This window comes from Leopardus geoffroyi, chromosome A2, assembly GCF_018350155.1.
Source record: "Leopardus geoffroyi isolate Oge1 chromosome A2, O.geoffroyi_Oge1_pat1.0, whole genome shotgun sequence".
Taxonomy (NCBI): domain Eukaryota; kingdom Metazoa; phylum Chordata; class Mammalia; order Carnivora; family Felidae; genus Leopardus; species Leopardus geoffroyi.
The window spans coordinates 46,471,698-46,492,534 of NC_059331.1; the positions used below are offsets into that span (position 1 = coordinate 46,471,698).

Sequence of the window (20,837 nt, forward strand, 5' to 3'; positions counted from 1 at the left end):
ATGAAGTATTTATGCAAAGTAGGGGTTCTTAACACTTTTTGTGCCCTGGACCCTTCAGGCAGTATGGTGAAGCTTAGGGGCCTCCTTCTCAGAATGAAATGTTTAAAGGCATAAAACAAAATCAATATGATTACAAAGAAAACTAGTTATGTATAAATATTAATAAGGTTAATTTATGCTATAGTAATATACATGTCCTCTTTATTAATAATATTAAGTGATGGGGCGCCTGCGTGGCGCAGTCAGTTAAGCGTCCGACTTCAGCCAGGTCACGATCTCGCGGTCCGTGAATTCGAGCCCCGCGTCAGGCTCTGGGCTGATGGCTCAGAGCCTGGAGCCTGTTTCCGATTCTGTGTCTCCTTCTCTCTCTGCCCCTCCCCCATTCATGCTCTGTCTCTCTCTGTCCCAAAAATAAATAAACGTTGAAAAAAAAAAAATTAAAAAAAAATAATAATAATAATATTAAGTGAGATCTAGTGGAAGGTCTCATAATTATCATTTCTAAAGTGGGGATAAATGCAAATATTTTAAGATATATACAACAACAATAATGTGACAAAAAACATTTGTGATTTCAATTGGTGACAAAGTTATAGGTGCTACTACCATTAGTATGATTTGTCATCTGCCTCTGAATTGAAGGAAAAGCTGAATTTTAGTAAAAAGCTAGATGTCATTTTTCCCCATCCATGTTTCTGGGTGCCCTAAATTCTGTTGATTCTATCTTCTTTATGTTAAATGCTAATCTGAAGGGAGCTCCTCTCCTTCCAAGTCTTCTTCAAACTTACGTAGACTATCGAGGAAACTGATCTGAGAGGAACCTTATGAAACAACGAAAAAAAGAGGGACTTCTTGTACTCTAAACACATATAAAAGAGAAATACACTTTATATATTTTAGGAAATTCAAAGAAATGTGATGCTGCATAACCACTGTTTGAACACTGTTTTGCTTTCAACATTTACTCTCAAATTACTATTTTTTTTTTAAGATTTTATTTTTAAGCAATCTCTACACACAATGAGGGGCTCAAACTCACAACCATGAGATCAAGAGTCATATGCTCCACCAACTGAGCCAGCGAGGCTCCTCTCAAATTACTTTTTTACTTAAAAGAGAAAACTGAGGGGCACCATGATGACTCAGTTGGTGGAACGTCTGAGTCTTGATCTCAGCTCAGGTCTTGATCTCAGGGGTATGAGTTCAAGCTCTGCGTTGGGCTCCATGCTGGGCATAAAGCCTACTTAAAAAAAAAAAAAAAAAAAATGATGTCTTGGGCCTGGGCAGGGGGAAATAAAACAAAACAAGGATCCCACAAACTGAAGGCGAGGGTAAAGTCCTCTGGTGAGAGAAAATGGGAAGTCTACAAAAGTATACTCTAGACACTTAGAGAAAGTTTCATAAACTAGAAAGCCTCCATCTACTTATTCCCTTTTAGAATAAATATCCACTTTCAGAACCTTGCTTTGGGATTCAGAACCAGAGAATAATCTGGAACTGCTACAGGAGAGCTTATGGGTTGTCAGGCATTGAAATAAAACCACAAAAATGAAAAGCCGCACTTCTGCATCTATAGCTTAATGAAATCTGTAACCAAACGGCAATTTTTTGAGAGGGAAAAAGTGGTCTTACTCTAGATGCTATGTGCTATCTCAAAAATCCCGAGCAGTGGTACTCTGCATATTAAAGCCCAGACACAATATAGGCTACTGGTTAAGAACACAGGTCCTGCCATCTCACTAGCCAGGCCTGAATCCCAGCCCCAACACTAGCTGTGTAACTCAGGGCAAACCACTTTCTAATCCTCGGTTTCCTGAAACATAACTGGCCTCATGGGGTTGCTATGAGAACTAGATTAGATGAAATATACATAAGGTGTTGAACATGGTATTGGGCACATAATAGAAAGTGGATAATCGATATTAGAAAAGAACAAGTTCGGGGCACCTGGGTGGCTCAGTCAGTTAAGCGTCCAACTTCAGCTCAGGTCATGATCTCGAGGTTCATGGGCTCAAGCCCTGCGTTGGGCTTTGTGTTGATAGCTCCAAGCCTGGAACCTGCTTCAGATTCTGTGTCTCCCCCCTCTCTGCCCTTCCCCCACTCATGCTGTGTTTCTCTATCTCTCAAAAATAAATAAACATTTAAAAATTTTTTTTTTTTAGGGGCGCCTGGGTGGCTCAGTCGGTTAAGCGTCCGACTTCAGCTCAGGTCATGACCTCACAGTCTGTGAGTTCGAGCCCTGTGTCGGGCTCCGTGCTGACAGCTCGGAGCCTGGAGCTTGCTTCCAATTCTGTGTCTCCCTCTCTCTGCCCCTCCCCTGCTCACACTCTGTCTCTCTCTCTCTCAAAAATAAATAAACATTAAAAAAAAATCAAAAAAAAAATTTTTTTAGAAAACACCAAATTCTTCCTCCCCATCCCAACCCTATTACCTCTGTCAAATAGCCAGTTGAGTTCACAAACTTCTCAAATTCAGCATTACTGACTTCATAGGCATCCATGTAAAAGGCATCAATAGCAACTCTCCTCGCAGGTGCTTCCCCATCTTGCTTTATCTGAGGATCATCTGTGCCCATTGTAAACACTCCGGCGGGGATGAGGACCATCTGCAGCGAAAGGGGAGATGAGGAGTTGTGCCATTAGAGCCAAAGTGGACCTGTGTCAAGCACAGAGCACCTAGCACACAATAAGCACCCAAGGTATTACATGCCCACCACATAAATCACTGCACAGTGATATCACTCATGCTCCTATGCAAGTCTCAAAAACACGTGAAAATTCTTTCGCAAGGTAGTTTCCTTAATCAAAACTCTACATGATATATGCCGTGGAAATAGGTCTGGAGCAATAAATAGTCACCAAGCTGCTAATGGCTGGAGTGCAAAGGCAGGGAAAATATTCCACTTTTTTTATACATTTCAGTATGATTTTCCTTTAATATGCTCTCATTTCCTTTGAATTTTTTCAAATTTTATTTTTAAAAATAAAATCAAATGCAAAAATGCCATATATCATATTCTTAAAAACCACTGAGTGAATGTGGGTCTCCAATGAAATAGAAAAGACTTAAATCACTGAAATGGAATATGTAAAAAGTTTAATAAGGGACCATGTCTTGCCCTTATTATGCCCTTGTCCTTAATTGATTCCTTATTAAAACTCTAATTGCAATTACTTTGCTCCTATCTATGGTCTCAAATAAAATCTAATCTCCAAGAGAGCAGTGGACTGCCTTGTTCACAACTGTATGTCTAGCCCTAAACAGAGCACCTAAGGACTGCACCGAATATATTCACCTAACAAATGCAAGCCTATGCTCAACATCATGAATCATCAGAAAAATATAAGTAAAAAATTAAAAAGAGACTCTACTTCATGCCCACTAGCATGACTACAACCAAGCAGATTGACAATAACAAGTATTGACAAGGATGTGGAAATTGGAACCTTCACATATTGCTGGAAGGAATGTGAAGTGACGCAGCTGCCTTAGAAAGCAGTCTCTTGGTTCTTTAAAAATCTAAAAACAGAGTTACCATATGACCCTGCAAGATATCCAAGATAAATGAAAACAAATGTCCACAAAGAAACCTCCTACACAAATGTTCAGAGTAGCATTATTCACAACAGCCAAAAAAACAGAAACTCAAATGTCCATCAAATGACAGATACACAAAATGTGGTACATCTATAAAATGAAATATTACTCAGCCATAAAAAGAAATGAAGTACCAATACATATTACAATATGGATGAACCTTGAAAACATTATTCTAAGTGAAAGAATCTACTCACAAAAGGCCACATCTTGTATGATTCCATACCTATGAAATGCCCGGAACAGACAAATCCAAAGAGACATAGTGTAGACCAGCAGTTGCCAGAGGTAGAGGAAAATAAAAATGGGGAATGACTGCTAATGGATACAGGGTTTCTTTTTGGGGGTGATGCAACGTTCTGGAATTACTGATGCTGGTTGTGAAACCTTGTGAATGAGATATGAAACACTGAACTGTTCAACTCATAAAGGTGAATTTCATGGTATGTCATTCTATCTCATTTTTTTTAAGTTTATGTATTTATTTTGAGAGAGAGAAAGACAGCATGCACACACATGCAAGCAGGAGAAGGGCAGAGAGAGGGGGAGGGAGAGAATCCCAAGCAGGATCCACACAGTACAGAGCCTTGATTTGGGGCTCAATCTCATGAACTGTGAGATTGTAACCTGAGCTAAAATCCAGAGCCAGACAGGTAACCAAGTGAGCCACCCACACATTCCTATCTCAATGTTAAACACACACACACACACACACACACACACAACCATACCATCTGTCAGAAATATACTCTGCAGGCACAGTATCTTACTTTCTAATCAGCTGAATGACAAATCAATTCATTGACCTCCCGGCAGCTTAAGAATTGTGAGGTATCTAATCTATAAAATAAGGGTTCTCAGGGTGCCTGGATGGCCCAGTCAGTTAAGTGTCTGACTCCTGATTTCAGCTCAGGTCATGATCTCACAGTTTCATGGATTCGAGCCCCACAATGGGCTCTGCACTGACAGTATGAATGGAGCCTGCTTGGGATTCTCTCTCTCTCCCTCTATCTCTGCCCTTCCCCCACTCACACTATCTCTGTCTCTCTCAAAAATAAGTAAACTTTAAAATAAAATAAAAATAAGATAAAATAAGGTTCAAATTGAGGAAGGAAAAAGAGGAAGTCAAAGAGAGATAACTAGGAATAAAAAGAAAGAATGTGGGTTAGCAGTAACAGCAGAAGATCTGGAAAAACAAGATCAGAAGAAATGGAAAGTAGTAATCAACAATCATTGATTCCTACTATTTCCATTGATTATCTTTGCTAGTGGTTGTCTTTAATTCTGTGCATATATTTCCCAATGAAAATGAAGCTCTTTTCATCTATGATATATGGGTAATAAATGTTTATTATTTGTCCAATGTATTACTATTCCTCTAAGGAATCATGCTTGGGGCACATGGATGGCTCAGTTGGTCAAGTGTCTGACTCTTGATTTCAGCTCAGGTCACGATCTCATGGTTGGTGAGACCACATGCGTGCACACACATGTACACTCCCTCTCTCTCAAAATAAATAAGTAAACTTTAAAAAAATCATGCCTGACTATTCTTGTCCCCTAATCCCAGCATTACAGAGGTCACCCTGTCTTACTGGATCTCCTAAACGTATTTCCCTCTGATTTGTCCCCTCTTTTCTATTCCCAGACAACTGCAGGAGCCTCACAACCAGTCACCCTGTCTCCAGTCTCATCCTTTGACATCCCTCCTTGCTCCACGCTAAGCTGTTTATCTTCTGTTCAGTCATTCATTCAGCAAATATTTAAGGACCTACTGAACTTTCTGAAATGCCAATCTTTGGTATCCAATACAATTTATTACAGCTCTGTTTTTAACAGAAGATTGGAAATAACCTAAATGTCCATCAGAAGTAGACAGGTTAAGTAACTTGTGGACCATCCACAAAACAGAAAGTTAAACATCCACAAGTAAAGGAAATACATAATAAATATATTTACCAATATATAGTAAACATAGTGGACTAATCACTTATAAAGCTAGCATGAAGATTAAAAGACACAGAAAGTGAAAACAACTCATCACAATAACTAGTTTAGGGATATGTAAAATGAAAAGATATAAAATGAGATATCAAAAACATGAAATATGGCAGCAGGGAGTAAAAATGTGACACTTTAGAATGCAATAAAACAAGTTATCAACTTAAAAATAGGCTATATAAAAATCTCATGGTTGTTATATGAAAACCTCATGGTAATCACAAAGTGAAAACCTATAGTAAATACACAAAAGATAAAGGAAAAGGAATATAAGCAAACCCCTAAAGTAACCAATCAAACCACAAAGAAGGAGAGCAAGAGAAGAAAAGAGGAACAGACAGGAATAACAACAACAAAAGCCAGAAAACAATTAACAAAATGGCAATAAGTACATACCTATCAATAATTACTATAAATGTAAATGGACTAAACTATCCAATCAAAAGACAAAGAGTGACTGAATAAATTAAAAAACAAGAACCATCTATATGCAGTCTACAAGACACTTACTTTAGAGGTAACCACCCACAGACTGAAAGTGAAGGGAAGGAAAAAGATATTCCATGAAAATGGAAACCAACGGGAAGCTGGAGTAGCTATACTTACATCAGACAAAATCAACTTTAGAACAGAGACTACAATAAAACACAAGGAGCATTACATAATGATAAAGAGGCCACTCCAACATGGGGATATAACACTTGTAAAAATGTATGCAACCAACATATGTAAACATATAAACATGTAAATAGATAAACCAAATATTAATAGACCTAAAGGGAGAAATAGACAGCACCACAATAATATATCCCACTTATATCAATGGATAGGACACCCAGATAGAAAATCAATGAAGAAACCACAACCTTAAACAACACATTAGGTCAAATAGACTTAACAGACATATACAGAACATCCCATCCAAAAGCAAAAAATACACATTCTTCTCAAGTGCACATGGAACACTCTCCAGGATAGATCCCATAATAGGCCACAAAACAAGTCTTAATAAATTTAAGAGGTCTGAAATCATGTCAAGCAACTTTCCAAGCACAATGATATGAAACTAGAAATCAATTCCATAAAGAAAACCACAAAATTCACAGTTACGTTAAGATTAAACAACAGGCTACTTATCAATCAAGCGGTCAAAAAAGAAATCAAAACATAAATTTAAAAAATATGAGACAAATAAAAATGGAAATATACTAAAATTTATGGGATGCAGCAAAAGAAATTCTGAGAAATTCAGAGCAATAAATGAAGAAACCAGTTCTTTAAAAAGATAAAAATGATAAATCCTTAGCTAGACTCACCAAGAAAAAAAGAGAGTGGACTCAAATAAATAAAATCAAAAATGAAAGAGAAGATATTATAAATGATACCACAGAAACACAAAGGATCATAAGAAACCACTATGAACAATTATACGCCAAAAAATTGAACAACCTAAAAAACTGGAAAAAATTTCCAGAAACATACAACCTACCAGAATGAATCATGGAGAAACAGAAAATCTGAACAGACCGATTACTACTAAGGAAATTGAATCAGTAATCAAAAACCTCCCCCAAAAAACAAAAGTCTAGAACCAGACAGCTTCACTGGGGAATTCTACCAAACATTCAAAGAAGAATTATTACCAATCCTCCCCAAACATTTCCAAAAAACTGAAGAGAGAGAACTTCCGAACTCATTTTATGAGGTCAGTATTATCCCAACACCAAAACCAGACAGGATGCTGCAAGAATAAGAAATTATAGGCACATATCTGTGATGAACATAGATGCAAAAATTCTCAACAAAGTATTAGCAAACTGAATTCAACAATACATTAAAAAGATCACACACCATGATCATGGGGGATTTATTCCTGGGAAGCAAGTCTGATTCAACATCCACAAATCAGCCAGTGTGATACACCACATTAACATAACATATGAGAAAAAATCATATGATCATATTAACAGATGCAAAAAAGCATTTGACAAATTTCAACATCCACTTAATTTTTTTTAAGGTTTATTTATTTTGAGAAGGCGGGGGCAGGGGCAGAGAGATGGAATCCTAGCAAGCCACATGCTGTCAGCGCAAAGCCTGACACAGGGCTCTATCTCATGAAACATGAGATCATGACCTGAGCTAAAATCAAGAGTCAGACACTTAACTGTCTGAGCCACCCAGGCACCCCCAAAATTCAACATCTACTTATGATAAAAACTCTCAACAAAATGGGTACAGACAGAAAGTACCTAAACATAATAAAGGGTATGTGACAAGACCACAGCTAACATTATACTCAATGGTAAAAAGCTAAAAGTTTTTCCTTTAAGATCAGGAACAAGACAAGGATGCCCACTCTTGCCACTTTCATTCAATTTAATATTGGTAGTTCTAGCCAGAGTAATTAGAGAAGAAAAAGAAACAAAAGACATTCAAATGAGAAAGGAAGAAGTAAAACTATCACCATGTACAGATAACATTATATAGAAAACCCCGAAGACTCCACCAAAAAACTGTAAACTAATAATCAAATTCCAGTAATGTTGCAGGATACAAAATCAATAGCAAAAAATCCTGTTACATATACATACAGTAATAACCAAATATCAGAAAGATAAAACAATCCCATTTACAACTGCATCAAAAATAATAAAATATCCAGGAATAAACTCAACCAAGGGGCTGAAAGACTTGTATACTGAAAACAACACATTAAGAAATTGAAAACAACCATGGAAAAGATATTCCATGCTCATGCATTTAAGGAATTAATATTGAATTAATTAATAAATTAATAAAGAATTAATAAAGAATTAATCGCATTCTTATGATTCAATGCAATTCCTATCAAATTCCAATAGCATTTTTCACAGAAATAGAAAAAACAAACCTAAAATTTGCATGAAACCACAAAAGACTCTGAATAGCCAAAGCAACCTTGAGAAAGAACAAAGCTGGAGGCATTGCACTCCCTGATTTAAAACAGTATTACAAAGCTACAGTAATTAAAACAGTATGGTATTGGCATAAAAACAAACAATGAAACATAACAGAGAGCCCAGAAATAAACCCATGTAAACATGGTCAATAAGTTTACAACAAAGAGGCCAAGAATATCAAATGGAGAGAAGAGTCTCTTCAATAAATAGTGTTAGGAAAACTGGACAGCCACATTCAGAAGAATGAAACTAAACCACTATCTTACACCATACACAAAATTAACTCAAAATGGATGAAAGACTTGAACATAAGACCTGAAACCATAACATTCTGGAAGAAAATCTAAGCAGTAAGCTCCTTGTTACAGGTGTTGGTGATGATTTTTTGAATCTGACACTAAAAGTATAACAAAAGCAAAAATGAACAAGTGGGTCTATATCAAATTAAAAAGCACCTGTACAGCAAAGGAGACCATCAATAAAATAAAAAGGCAACCTAATGAATGATAGAAATTTTTTGCAAATCATGTATCTAACAAGAAGCTAATATTCATAATATATAAAGATCTCATACAATTCAACAGCAAAAAAAAAAAAAATCTGATTAATAAATGACCTAAATAGACATTTTTCCAAAGAAAATATATAGATGGTCAACAAGTACATGAAAAGATGCTCACCATCATTATCACCGAAATGTAAATCAAAACCACAATGAGATTGCACCTCATACCTGTTAGAATGGCTATTATCAATACACCTCACATTTGTTACAATGGCTCTTATCAACAGCGTAAGAAACAAGTGCTGGCAAAAAATGTGGTTAAAAGAAACTCATGTGTACTGTTGGCGGGGATGTAAATTGGTACAAGCACTATGGAATACAGTATAGAGGCTCCTCAAAAAGCTAAAAAGTATTATTTAAACAATGATCACATAGAGGCGCCCCTGTAGCCCAGTCAGTTGAGCGTCCAACTTCGGTTCAGGTCATGATATTGCGTTTCACAAGTTCGAGCCCCACAATGGGCTCTGTGCTGACAGCTTGGAGCCTGCAACCTGCTTCAGATTCGGTATCCTGCTCTCTCCGCCCTCCCCCACTCATGCAGTCTCTCTATCTCTCAGAAATAAACAAACATTAAAATATATTTAAAAAATAAAAAAATAAAGAACACATAATCAGTAATTTCACTTCTGGGTATTTACCCAAAGATAACTAAAACAGAAATTCAAAAAGATGTATGCACCCCAATGTTCAAGGTAGCACTATTTATAATAGCCAAGATATGGAAACAACTTAAGTGTCCATCAGTGGATGAATGGATAAAGAAACTGTGGAACGTATGTAAGTATATAAATATGTGTGTATATATAAAAATATACCGCCTTGTGTATATCATATACATGGTATATATAATGTATATATACATATATTTCTCAATCGTTCAGTCATAAAAAAGAATAAAATCTTGTCATTTGCAACATGGATGGACCTTGAGGGCATTACGCTAAGTAAAGTAAGTCAGACAGAGAAAGACAAATAACATATGACCTCTCTTCTATGTGGAATCTAAAGAAACAAACAAATAAAAAACAAGCTTACAGATACAGAGAACAGATTGGTGGTTGCCACAGGCAGGGGGTGGGGGGCAGGAAAGGAGGTAAAAGAAAATTGGTCAGTTACACCTCACTAAAAATAAATTTTTAAAAAAGATTGGTCAGGAGGGACTGGATGGCTCAGTTGGTTGAACACCCAACTCTTGATTTCAGCTCAGGTCATAATCTCATGGTTCATGGGTTCGAGCCCTGCATCAGGCTCCACGCTGATGGTGCAGAGCCTGCTTGGGATTCTGTCTCCCTCTCTCTCTGCCCCTCTCCTGTTCCCCTCTCTCAAAATAAATAAATAAACATTTAAAAAATTTTTTTAATTAAAAAGATTGGTCAGTTCCAGAAAGGCATAGCTTTTTACTTCTCTAAAAAAACACTGTGTACTTTTTGACAGTTCTATAAGGAATCAGGTGGAAACCCAACTTGTAACCAATACAAGATTTCAAATTTATTCTGGGGCTTCTTTAGTGCCCCATACACATCATTGCTTAGAAAATTCAGGGCATTGTAGCAACGTGGATGGAACTGGAGAGTGTGATGCTAAGTGAAATAAGCTATACAGAGAAAGACAGATACCATATGGTTTCACTCTTATGTGGATCCTGAGAAACTTAACAGAAACCCATGGGGGAGGGGAAGGGGAAAAAAAAAGAGGTTAGAGTGGAAGAGAGCCAAAGCATAAGAGACTCTTAAAAACTGAGAACAAACTGAGGGTTGATGGGGGGGTGGGAGGGAGGAGAGGGTGGGTGATGGGTATTGAGGAGGGCACCTTTTGGGATGAGCACTGGGTGTTGTATGGAAACCAGTTTGACAATAAACTTCATATATTGAAAAATAAAATAAAATAAAAACTTAAAAAAAAAGGAAATTCAGGGCAAATGGCTGTTTTTGTTATTGTTCTTGTTTTAGGAGAATGGACACCTTTACTGCAGCACCTAAAACATAAAATCTTTTTTAGTTGTAACAAATATTTTAAAAAGCATTACATATATTGCTTAATAAATTGTAAGGCAAACATCTTTATAACCCACCCTCCATGAAAGAAAGTACTTTGCCAATTACTGCAGAAGCCATTATTATGCCCATGGTGAACATAAATCCTCTGTCTCATCAGAGAGGAAAACCACTGCTCAGACTTTTCACTTTTATTTAAGATACAATTGATACAGGACATTGTATTAGCTCCAGGTGTACAACATGATTCAATAATCCTATATAGTATGAAATGATTACATAATAAGTCTAGTTAACATCCATCACAGCAGTTAAATAATTTGTTTTTTTTATGGTAAAAACTTTTAAGATCTCTTACCAACTTTCAAATATATAATACTGCATTAACTATAGTCACCATACTGCGCTATCCTTTTATATGCACTGTTACCTTATTTTATTTGCAGTTTAATTGTTTAACTATGCATCCTATACATTACAGTTTACATTGTTTTTTTTTTTTAATATGGTATTTAGGTATCTAAATCTGTAAGTTCTCCCTTAACTTTTTCCTTTTGCAATTTATTTGCTGAAGAAACTGGGTCATTTGTCCCATAGAGATTCCCAGAGTCAAGATTTTGTTGACTATAAACTTATAGTGTAGTTTACCATTATCCCCTGTCCTCTGCACCTCCTGAAAATTGATAGCTGAATCTGGAGGCTTTATCAGATTCAGGTTTGATTTGGGGGTAGTTAAAACTTCCCTAGAGGTGGTGATGTCTTCTTCATTAAGAAGCACATAGTGTAGGGGTGCATGGGTGGTTCAGTCAGTTAAGCAACTCTTGGTTTTGGCTCAGGTGATGATCTCAAGGTTCATGTCAATTTAATCATATACCACTTTCCTACTTAATTTGTTTAGGTGTGCCCCTCACCTTTTCAGGGTAAAATAAAGTATCTAAGCCTTGAAGCCTAATCTCTCACCATCTCCCTCACCCTGTATTCTACCTACACTGTCTGTAAACAGTCAATATTCAAGATCACTTCCTCTAGGCCTATTGCCTACAATTCCCTCCTCTGTCTGAGTCGTATGTCCTCATTTGGGTTCCTCAAAAAATACCTCTATGTATCCTAAAAAGTGGCACACACAGTAACTTAATGATGGGTTTTCACCTCCCCTAGATCCTAGGCTCTTTAGGAATCACAAATAAAGTTTTCACTTCTATATCCCCAGGGCCTAGCATGGCACATAGTTCAGGGCAGACACTTAAAAAAATCTTTATGGACTGAATGAGTGAAATCATGAATATGATGAGGAATTAGCTATTTGAATTATTCCTAATTGTAAAAATTATTTTTCTTTTATAACACAGTCCCAGACTTGGATAGCATGGTTGCATGATAATGAAACCTGTGTAAAAGACACTGCTTGACAAACATTCTATATTTTCTTAGTAGAGTTTGGGCCTCATCTTTACCTTTGAACCTCAGATCCAAATGCACTGTCTTCTGGAATCTCAGGCCAAAGGAAATTCTCAAAAGCAACCACAAGGTAATTTTATGGGAAGAAGAAACCACGGCCCAAAGCCAGATCACCAGCTCGGTCTTCCCTTTTAAGGAAGAAGCCAGTCCACACCCTCGGGTAGTACGCTGATCAACTACAAAGCAACACAGCTCTCCACCAGAAAATGCTCCAACCTACACAGGGAGGAGTTTTCCAGTGTGAAGAAATTGGAACATTTGGAGACAGACCAAATGAACAGGGTCAATATTATTTTGGGGTTCCTAGGAAGTATTCTTGCAGTATTTTTGTGACTGGGTATAATGTAAAGCTGTTGTAGTATAGAGGAGTAATAGGCACAGGTTGAATTGTGTGACATAAAAGCTTTGCCTCCCCTCCCCCCAAAAGAAAGACTGTGCTCAAGGACTGAACTAGGTTCATGCATTATTCTCATAATCCTCCAAATGTCTGAGACACAAGATTCCTCAGGCCTTGGAAGAGAAGGCAGAATGTTAAGCAGTTCTGCAGAGAAGCAGAAAAATAGAAGACTTCAGACAAAAGCTTCAAGTGTAGTTTTAAAATGATTATTAAAATGGTCTAAAAAGAGGTTTAATAAAGGACTTAAAAGGTAAAAATGAAAAAGCTCTCCAGCAGCAGACAGGTAGGTCCTATCCTGAGAACAGGTGTTCAGACCCACAGGAAGCTGTGCGCCTTGTTCCTAATGAAGTTTTACAATCACCTCATTTTCTCATCCTCTTCTCCCTCAAGGTGAGTACCAACAATGCTAATACAATCACAACTTCCACTGTGGACTCCTGGCCTAGTTTTTCTTTTTCTTCTTCTTTCATTAACCATCAGAGATAGCCAACCCTGAATAAGCCAAGTTTCCGTTCTGGAGGCGTTCTGGAAGTAATAGATAACAGTAGCCTGCATTGCTCTGAGTAGATCAGAATTTCCAATTTCCATGAATGAGATAGAGTTTCCTGTCCTACAAATGTGAACTGTGGTGCTGGTAAAATCCAGAGCACCAGGTGTTTCAATCTGTAGGACTGTAAGCCAGATGAAAGAACCATTCTAATCAAGTCTTCCTTTTGAAGTTCCAGATTCAAACAATCCATTCCTCCTTGAAATTATGTTAAAACCCTTTTGCCACACCACAGTTTGTGTCAATGCCACTCAAGCCAAAAGCACAGAAGTCAAGGTGATTCTTTTACCCCTAGAACCATATTTGGGCTAGACACTCCAGCCAGGTGCAGTGGGCATCTATTACTTTTGCCCACCTGGCATTCAATGCTTCCTGTTCTTGTCAGAGCAACTGACATCCCTTTGAAAACCATGTATTCAACTCTCTAAGTATAAAGAGTCATGAGCTCTTACCCCACCTACTGTGGCTCAGGTTGGCCAACTGTGACTTTGAGAAAAGGGGTACTCTCTTCCATCAGTAAAAAGAGATAGACAGAAAGAGAGAGATTGCCTGAAAACAGAGCAAACACATAAGAAAGAAGAGCCAGGAGACAGTCAAAAAGGAAGATCTGAAGATACTGACTCAGGCCCTGGAACCAGTTGTGTCTGGAGCCTTATCTGCTCTTGAACTTTCCAACTATGAGAGCCCATAATGGCCTTCCTCCCACTTTTTTTCCAGCTGAGGTCAGCTTTGCCTTTTCTTTCCCTTGCTGTGAGATTTTTATCTTACATACAAAAATGAAATAAGCTTATATGAACACTTTTGGGTAGGCCTCCCTTTTCCTTCTTTCCTCTCCTCAAATCTAATAAGCTAAAGGCTCAGAAGAAAGTGAGGTGAAAAAGAGAAGCATGATCTCTGGATCTGCCTTAGCTGTCTATACAAGGCTTATCTATCTATACCATTCCCTTAGTCTACCGCCTACAAAGACAGACAATAATTACAGACGGAATAACATTAAAGTTCCTTCAAGCCCTGGGATTTATAAGTCTATTAACCCTCAGTGGCCTCATCTGTAAAGTGGGATTTATAAGTCTATTAACCCTCAGTGGCCTCAATAGTATCTCTTACTGGATTCTTGGGAGGATGAGACACAGCAAAAGATTATTTTACAAAGTTTTCTTCAAAGTATGGGACACTCTTTATTCCCACAGCATTTTTTTCAGTATTGTATCCACCAAAAAAAAGGTAACAGATCATTCAAGCAATTATTAGAGAATGTCTAAAATGTGTAAGGCACTCTGGCAATAGAGATACAGAGATTTAAAAAGGTCTAAAAATACTTCCCATGTAGAATATCAGACAACTACACAGAAAATACCAAAGAAAATATACAAGTTGCCTTTAATACCACTTTCTGGAGGAAAGGTTTCATGGAAGCGATGGCATTCGATCATGCTTCGACACATGGGAAAGCATTACCCAATCAGAACCATTCTCAGATAGGAAATCAGGACTGGAGTTACCCATACATACAGAGCCATGACATACAATTTAATCATCCCATGATTCCAAATGCCTTTCAAGCAACAGTTTTAAAAGATACATGGAGATCAAAACATCTTGCTACCTTGTACAAAATAACCCCAGTAGAAATCGTTAGGACAATTTTCTCATTGAGAATTATATATATTTTTAACCAGAAGGGACTTGAGTAAAATTTTAAAATATCTAAGTTGTTTCCCATACAATTTTTACTGCAAGAACTTTCCAATGAAAGTGTAAATTCCTTGAGGGTAAAGCCAGTGCTATTTATTATTTTGTGTCCCTCATCTTGCCAAGTGCTCATTAAATGAATTGAAATACAAAAAAAGACTCACTAGTTGAAAAGCGTTACGTTAAAAAGTGTGAAAATGTCATCCCCAGAAACCTTACATTACTAACATTTCCCAGAACACACCATGCACCTGCACAACGCTTTGTTTGTGCCCACGCTCCTCCCCTTATTGGAATGTCCTTTAATCTGTCCTTCCATCCCAGCTCCTGAAAATGTCTCCTTCAAGCCCTAGCTCTAATGTGACCTTTTCTTTAAGACATTTCCTAATTTGTCCAGGAAGAATGAATCGTTGCTTCCTCTCCAAGGGCTTTGTAACATATTTCTCCTATAGTGTTATCACTATGGAAAAATGATGCTTACATGTAATTGTGCGTGGAGGGGGAAGGGAGAGAGAGAGAGAATGAGAGAGAGAGGAAGGTAGGGGGAGAAAACGATGGGGGAACAGAGAGTGCACATGTGCAGACGCTAGCAAGCGCACACCCACCAGAGAGTAAATGGTAAATGCCTTAAGGGAAGGGCATAGGTCTTTTTCTTTTCTTTATGCCCAGGACATAAGGTAGTGTTATAAAATATGTGTACCAAATAAACATCTGCTGAATTAAACTAAATAAACACAAAAGAAAAAAAATTAGATTTAATACAACCCCAATCCAAACCTCAGAAAGTTATTTTATGATATCAACAAAGTGATTCTAAGTTTATATGAACAGACAAAAGACCCAGAATAGCCAACACAACACTGAAGGAAAAAAACAAAGCTAGAGGGTGGATGCTACCCAACTTGAAGAGTTAACTGTAAAGTTACAGTAATCAAGATGGTGTATACTGGTGAAAGAACAAATAGATCAATAAAACAGCAAAGAGAGCCCAGGAGAAAACATCCGTAAGGAAAGTCAACTGGTCTTTGAGGAAGGAGCTAAGGCAAAACAGTGGAGCAAAGATAGTCTCTTCAATAAACAGTGCTAGAACAACTGGATATTCACATAAAAATAATAATCCAGACACAGACATTATACCCTTCACAAAAATTAACTCAAAATAGATCACAGACCTAAATCTAAAATGCAAAACTGTAAAACTCTTAGAAGATAACATAGGAGAAAACCTAGATGACAATGGGTATTGGTGATGACTTTTTTAATTTTTTTAATGTTTATTTATTTTTGAGAGAGAGACAGACACACAGACAGACTTGAACAGGGGAGGGGCAGAGAGAGAGGGAGGCACAGAAACTGAAGCAGGCTCCAGGCTCTGAGCTGTCAGCACACAGCCCAACACGGGGCTTGAACTCACGAACCGTGAGATCATGACCTGAGCTGAAGTCAGATGCTTAACTGACTGAGCCACCCAGGGGCCCAGGTGATGACTTTTTAGATACAACATCAAAGGCATCATCCACAAAAGAAGGTGCCAAGCCAGGCTTCAATAAAATTCAAAATTTCTGCTCTTCAAAAAATAATTCAAGAGAATGAAAAGACAAGCCACAGACTAAGAAAAATTCGCAGATGACACATCTGATAAAGGACTGTTATCCAAAACAAAGAACTCTTCAAACTCAACAATAAGAAAACAAAACAATCTGATTTAAAAACGGGCCAAGGGGCACCTGGGTGCCTCAGTCAGTTACGTGTCTGACTCTTGATTTCAGCACAGGTCATGATCTCATGGTTTGTGGGTTCGAGCCCTCATCAGGCTCCACACTAACAGTGTGAAGCCTGCTTGGGATTTTCTGTGTGCCCCTTTCTCTGCCCCTCCCCTGCTCACTCTCGCTCTTGCTCTCTTTCTCTCTCAAAATAAATAAATAAACATCAAAAAAGAAAAGGAAAAAAATTAAAAGGAAAATAAAAATGGGCCAAAGACTTAACAGACACCTCAACACAGAAGACACACAGATGGCAAAGATATCATATGTTAAGCAAAAAAATGCAAACTAAAACAACAGTGAGATACCACTACATACCTCAGAATGCCCAAAATCTGGAACAATGACAACACCAAATGCTGGTGACAGTGTGGAGCAAGAGGAACGCTCATATATTGCTAGTGGGAATGCAAAATGATACAACCACTTTGGAAGACAATTTTGCAGTTTCTTAAAAACCTAAGCATATTCTTGCCATATGTTCCAGCAATTGTGCTTCTTGGTATTTATGAAAATTTATGTCCATACAAAAACCTGCACACAGATGTTTATAGCAGCTTTATTCCTAATTGCCAAAACTTAAATGCAAGCAAGATGCCCTTTGGTAAGTGAATGGAGAGATAAACTGTAGTTTATGGATATTATTCAGTGCTACCAAGAAACTCGCTATTAAACTATGAAAAGACATCGAAGAATCGTAAATGCATATTACCAAAGAAAGAAGCCAATCTGAAAGGCTACATAGTATATAATTCCAAATGTGGCATTCCAGAAAAGGCAAAACTATGGGCACAATAAAAAGATCAGACGTTGCCAGTGGGGAGGAGGGGAAGGAATGAATAGAGGGAGCACAAAGAGTTTTAGGGGAATGAAAATACTATACTATATACCACACTATATGATATTATAATGATGAATATACACCGTACATTTGTCCAAACCCATACAACGCACAACACCAAGTGTGAACCCTAAGGAAAACTATGGACTTTGGATAACTATGATACATAAATGTAGGCTCATCATTTGTAACAAATGTACCATTCTGGTGGAGGATGTTGATAACTGGGGAGGCTATACATTGTGTAGGGGCTGGGGATATATGAGAAATGTCTGTACCTTCTTCTCAGTTTTGTTTTAAATGTAAAAATCCTCTAAAAGAAACAGTAAGTTTTAAAAAAAAAGAAAATTAAGGGAAACAATGTCAATCACTACAACCAAGTATCTCTCTCATAATATTGGACTTCTTGAATTCAGAATAATGGCTAAGTGTCAGAATTAGACCAAAGTCATCTCCACATGAACTGAAACACTTGAAACTAAGGAAAACAGAGAGATAAAGAACTGCCTCTTATGAAGTCTTTTGTCTTGATAACAAGGCTACTTTGGATTCAGTCATTAAGTAGAGTCCTTGAATGCTTGTGAGCTGTGTTCTCAGCAACAGCTAGTTCACTAATAGCATAAGATGCCTCCAAACATTAGAGAAAGTGAATGCAAGGGAAGACTAGCATAAAATAAAAACATGTATGGAAGAAACAAACAAACAAGCAAACAGGAACTTGTCAAAAATGACCCAAACAATACCTAGGCCAGATCCAAAACCACTCTGAAAAAATGGAAAAAAAAATGTTTATCTTATGAACATAATTAAACAGACATTGGCACCCACATTTCATTCTGAAATTAAAAAAGAAGTTAGAGCACTTAAAATGAGGAATGTTCTGTACTGGCCAAAAGGTTCTAGGGAAAAATTTGATATAGATCAATCTGTAAATGTCACCCTGTTAGTAACAAAGCAGATAAAAAGATACAAGGCATTCTCTTTTGAAGGAGGGAGGAACTGATTATCATTTACCACAAAGGTAGAAAGAAATTAAAATCATCTATGGTCAATACACACTACAACAATAACCAGGGCTCCTACCACACAAAAGATAAACACTAATACATCAGGGCATCCTCTGAGTAACAACCAGAAAATGTATAAGGCCAAAAATTACACAGGATAGAGAAACAACCAGAAGCCCAGCTACCAACCTCCTAACCCTCTATACCTGAGCCACAAAGAGTCCTCACCCCCAACATCCTCACTCCCTAGCGGGGGAAAGGCACCCCCAGACAGTATCTTTGGTAACTGTAATGTGAAAGTAAAGAACTACTATGGTGGCAGCATACGGAAATACTGAAGAGGAAGAAATAGGAAGAAGTCAGGCATGGCCTGATGGAGGACACTACCTCTCACCTAAGTCCTGAGTACTGTTCAGAATTAAACCACAGGAAAGAAAAGGGGGATAGAAAAAATAAGGAAAGGATGTACTAGATATACAAGAAGGAGTTTAGGAGTCAAACATCTGGGTTCTAGTCCCCATAATTCCACACCCATACCAATATGCAAAGTACCTGGAAAGAATGAAGTAACTGTTGTTACCAATGTTATTATTCATATATACTAACACTTAACACAGCCAGGCACTAAGAGAGGCACAGATAAATAACACTAATAAAGGAACTACAATTGGTTTGGTCCTTCCTATGTGCTGAAGTAATAAGGATAATAAGAAAAACAGGACAAGTCCTTGCCCTCAAGAAAGTCTACTGAAAAAACAAAACAAAAGAACCAGTGTCTACTGGAAGAATCTATCGATAAACATACAACAATGTTAAAGACATTTAAAGACCACTGTCCAGATTCCTTCACAGTTAATAAAACCTGTCGCCAGTAAACGCCAGAGAAACTGAAGAGGAAGATAGGGTGGAGTAAGGAGGAAATGAGTAAGAAGTGAGAAAGGGGAGTGTCAACTGTCCTCAAACCAAATTCCCTAACAAGCAGGATTCAGCCGGGCCCCAAGATCCCACCGTCTTGAGGGGGAAAAGGGGGGAGGTGCTTTTCATCGAATCGAATCAGCACGTGAGCGACTTGGGGTGTGGTTATAATCTTTACCTGCCTTCCTGCAAACCCCTTGCCTTGCTCATCCCGACCCTGTCCAAGAACCCCGAGGTCCCCACCCGCCTTCAGGGAATCGAGAGAGCACCTTGGTGGGCGCGAGCGGCCGCTCTCCCGGGACCTGCCCGGGGGCGTTCGCTTCCCGCGAGTATCGGTGCGCGGCCGCCGAGCTGCCATGGTCCCCGCGCCGCTGGGGAGTGCCACAGCCGCATGAGCCCGCCAGGGAAGCCGCGCCCGCGCCCGCGCCAGTCCTGGCCTCTTCGCCCCCAGCCGCCTCGCCCGGCAGCAAGAACAGTGGCAGCAAGAGGACGAGACCGAGCCGGGCGCAGGATCCACCAGCCAGCCCTAGTGAGGGCGCAGCCATGTTGTCCCGCAAGCCATGTGACCAGGTGGGTCACGTGACTGCGCCCTCCTTAAAGAAGCCAACCCTGAGTTGATTTTTGAGGTAGCCTTGCTCTCTCTCCAACTTTCTCTGGGTACCATTCCTATGGAGCGCCTCTGGTAGGCTCCGCTGACCCTGCAACGCAAAACCCTACAAAACTCAAGGCCTTACAGCGACTCTGAGCCTCATCATTATTTCTTGGTTGAAAAATGATAATCAAATTTGTTGAGCATTTGCTAAATGCCAGGCAGTATGCTAAGTAAGTACTTAACTTTTTGAAATCTCATTAATCCTCACAGGGACCCTGTAATATTTTTTAAATTTTTTAACGTTTATTTTTGAGAGAGAGAAAGAGAGAGACCACAAGCGGGAGAGGGGCAGAGAGAGAGAGGGAGGGAGACAGAATCTGAAGCAGGTTCTAGGCTCTGAGCTGCCAGCACAGAGCCCGACGCAGGGCTCGAACTCACAAGCCGTGAGTTCATGACCAGAGCCAAAGTCAGAGGCTCAACCAACTGAGCCCCAGATGTCCCGAGGACCTGTAATACTGGGTTCCCA

At 38.6% G+C, this 20,837-nt stretch overlaps 1 protein-coding gene across 1 annotated transcript in view; it reads right to left on the reverse strand.

The window, feature by feature from the left end:
* The window catches only part of SUMF1 (sulfatase modifying factor 1), a 96,400-nt gene extending 76,090 nt beyond the window's left edge, over positions 1-20,310 (reverse strand). The window contains exons 1-2 of the mRNA XM_045493608.1: positions 19,989-20,310; positions 2,432-2,605 (exon numbers count right to left, since the gene is read on the reverse strand). Of these exons, the coding sequence (XP_045349564.1) occupies positions 2,432-2,605; positions 19,989-20,264 (450 nt within the window). The 5' untranslated portion in view covers positions 20,265-20,310. The remainder of the gene's footprint in view (positions 1-2,431; positions 2,606-19,988) is intronic.
* Between the last annotated feature and the right edge of the window lie 527 nt (positions 20,311-20,837).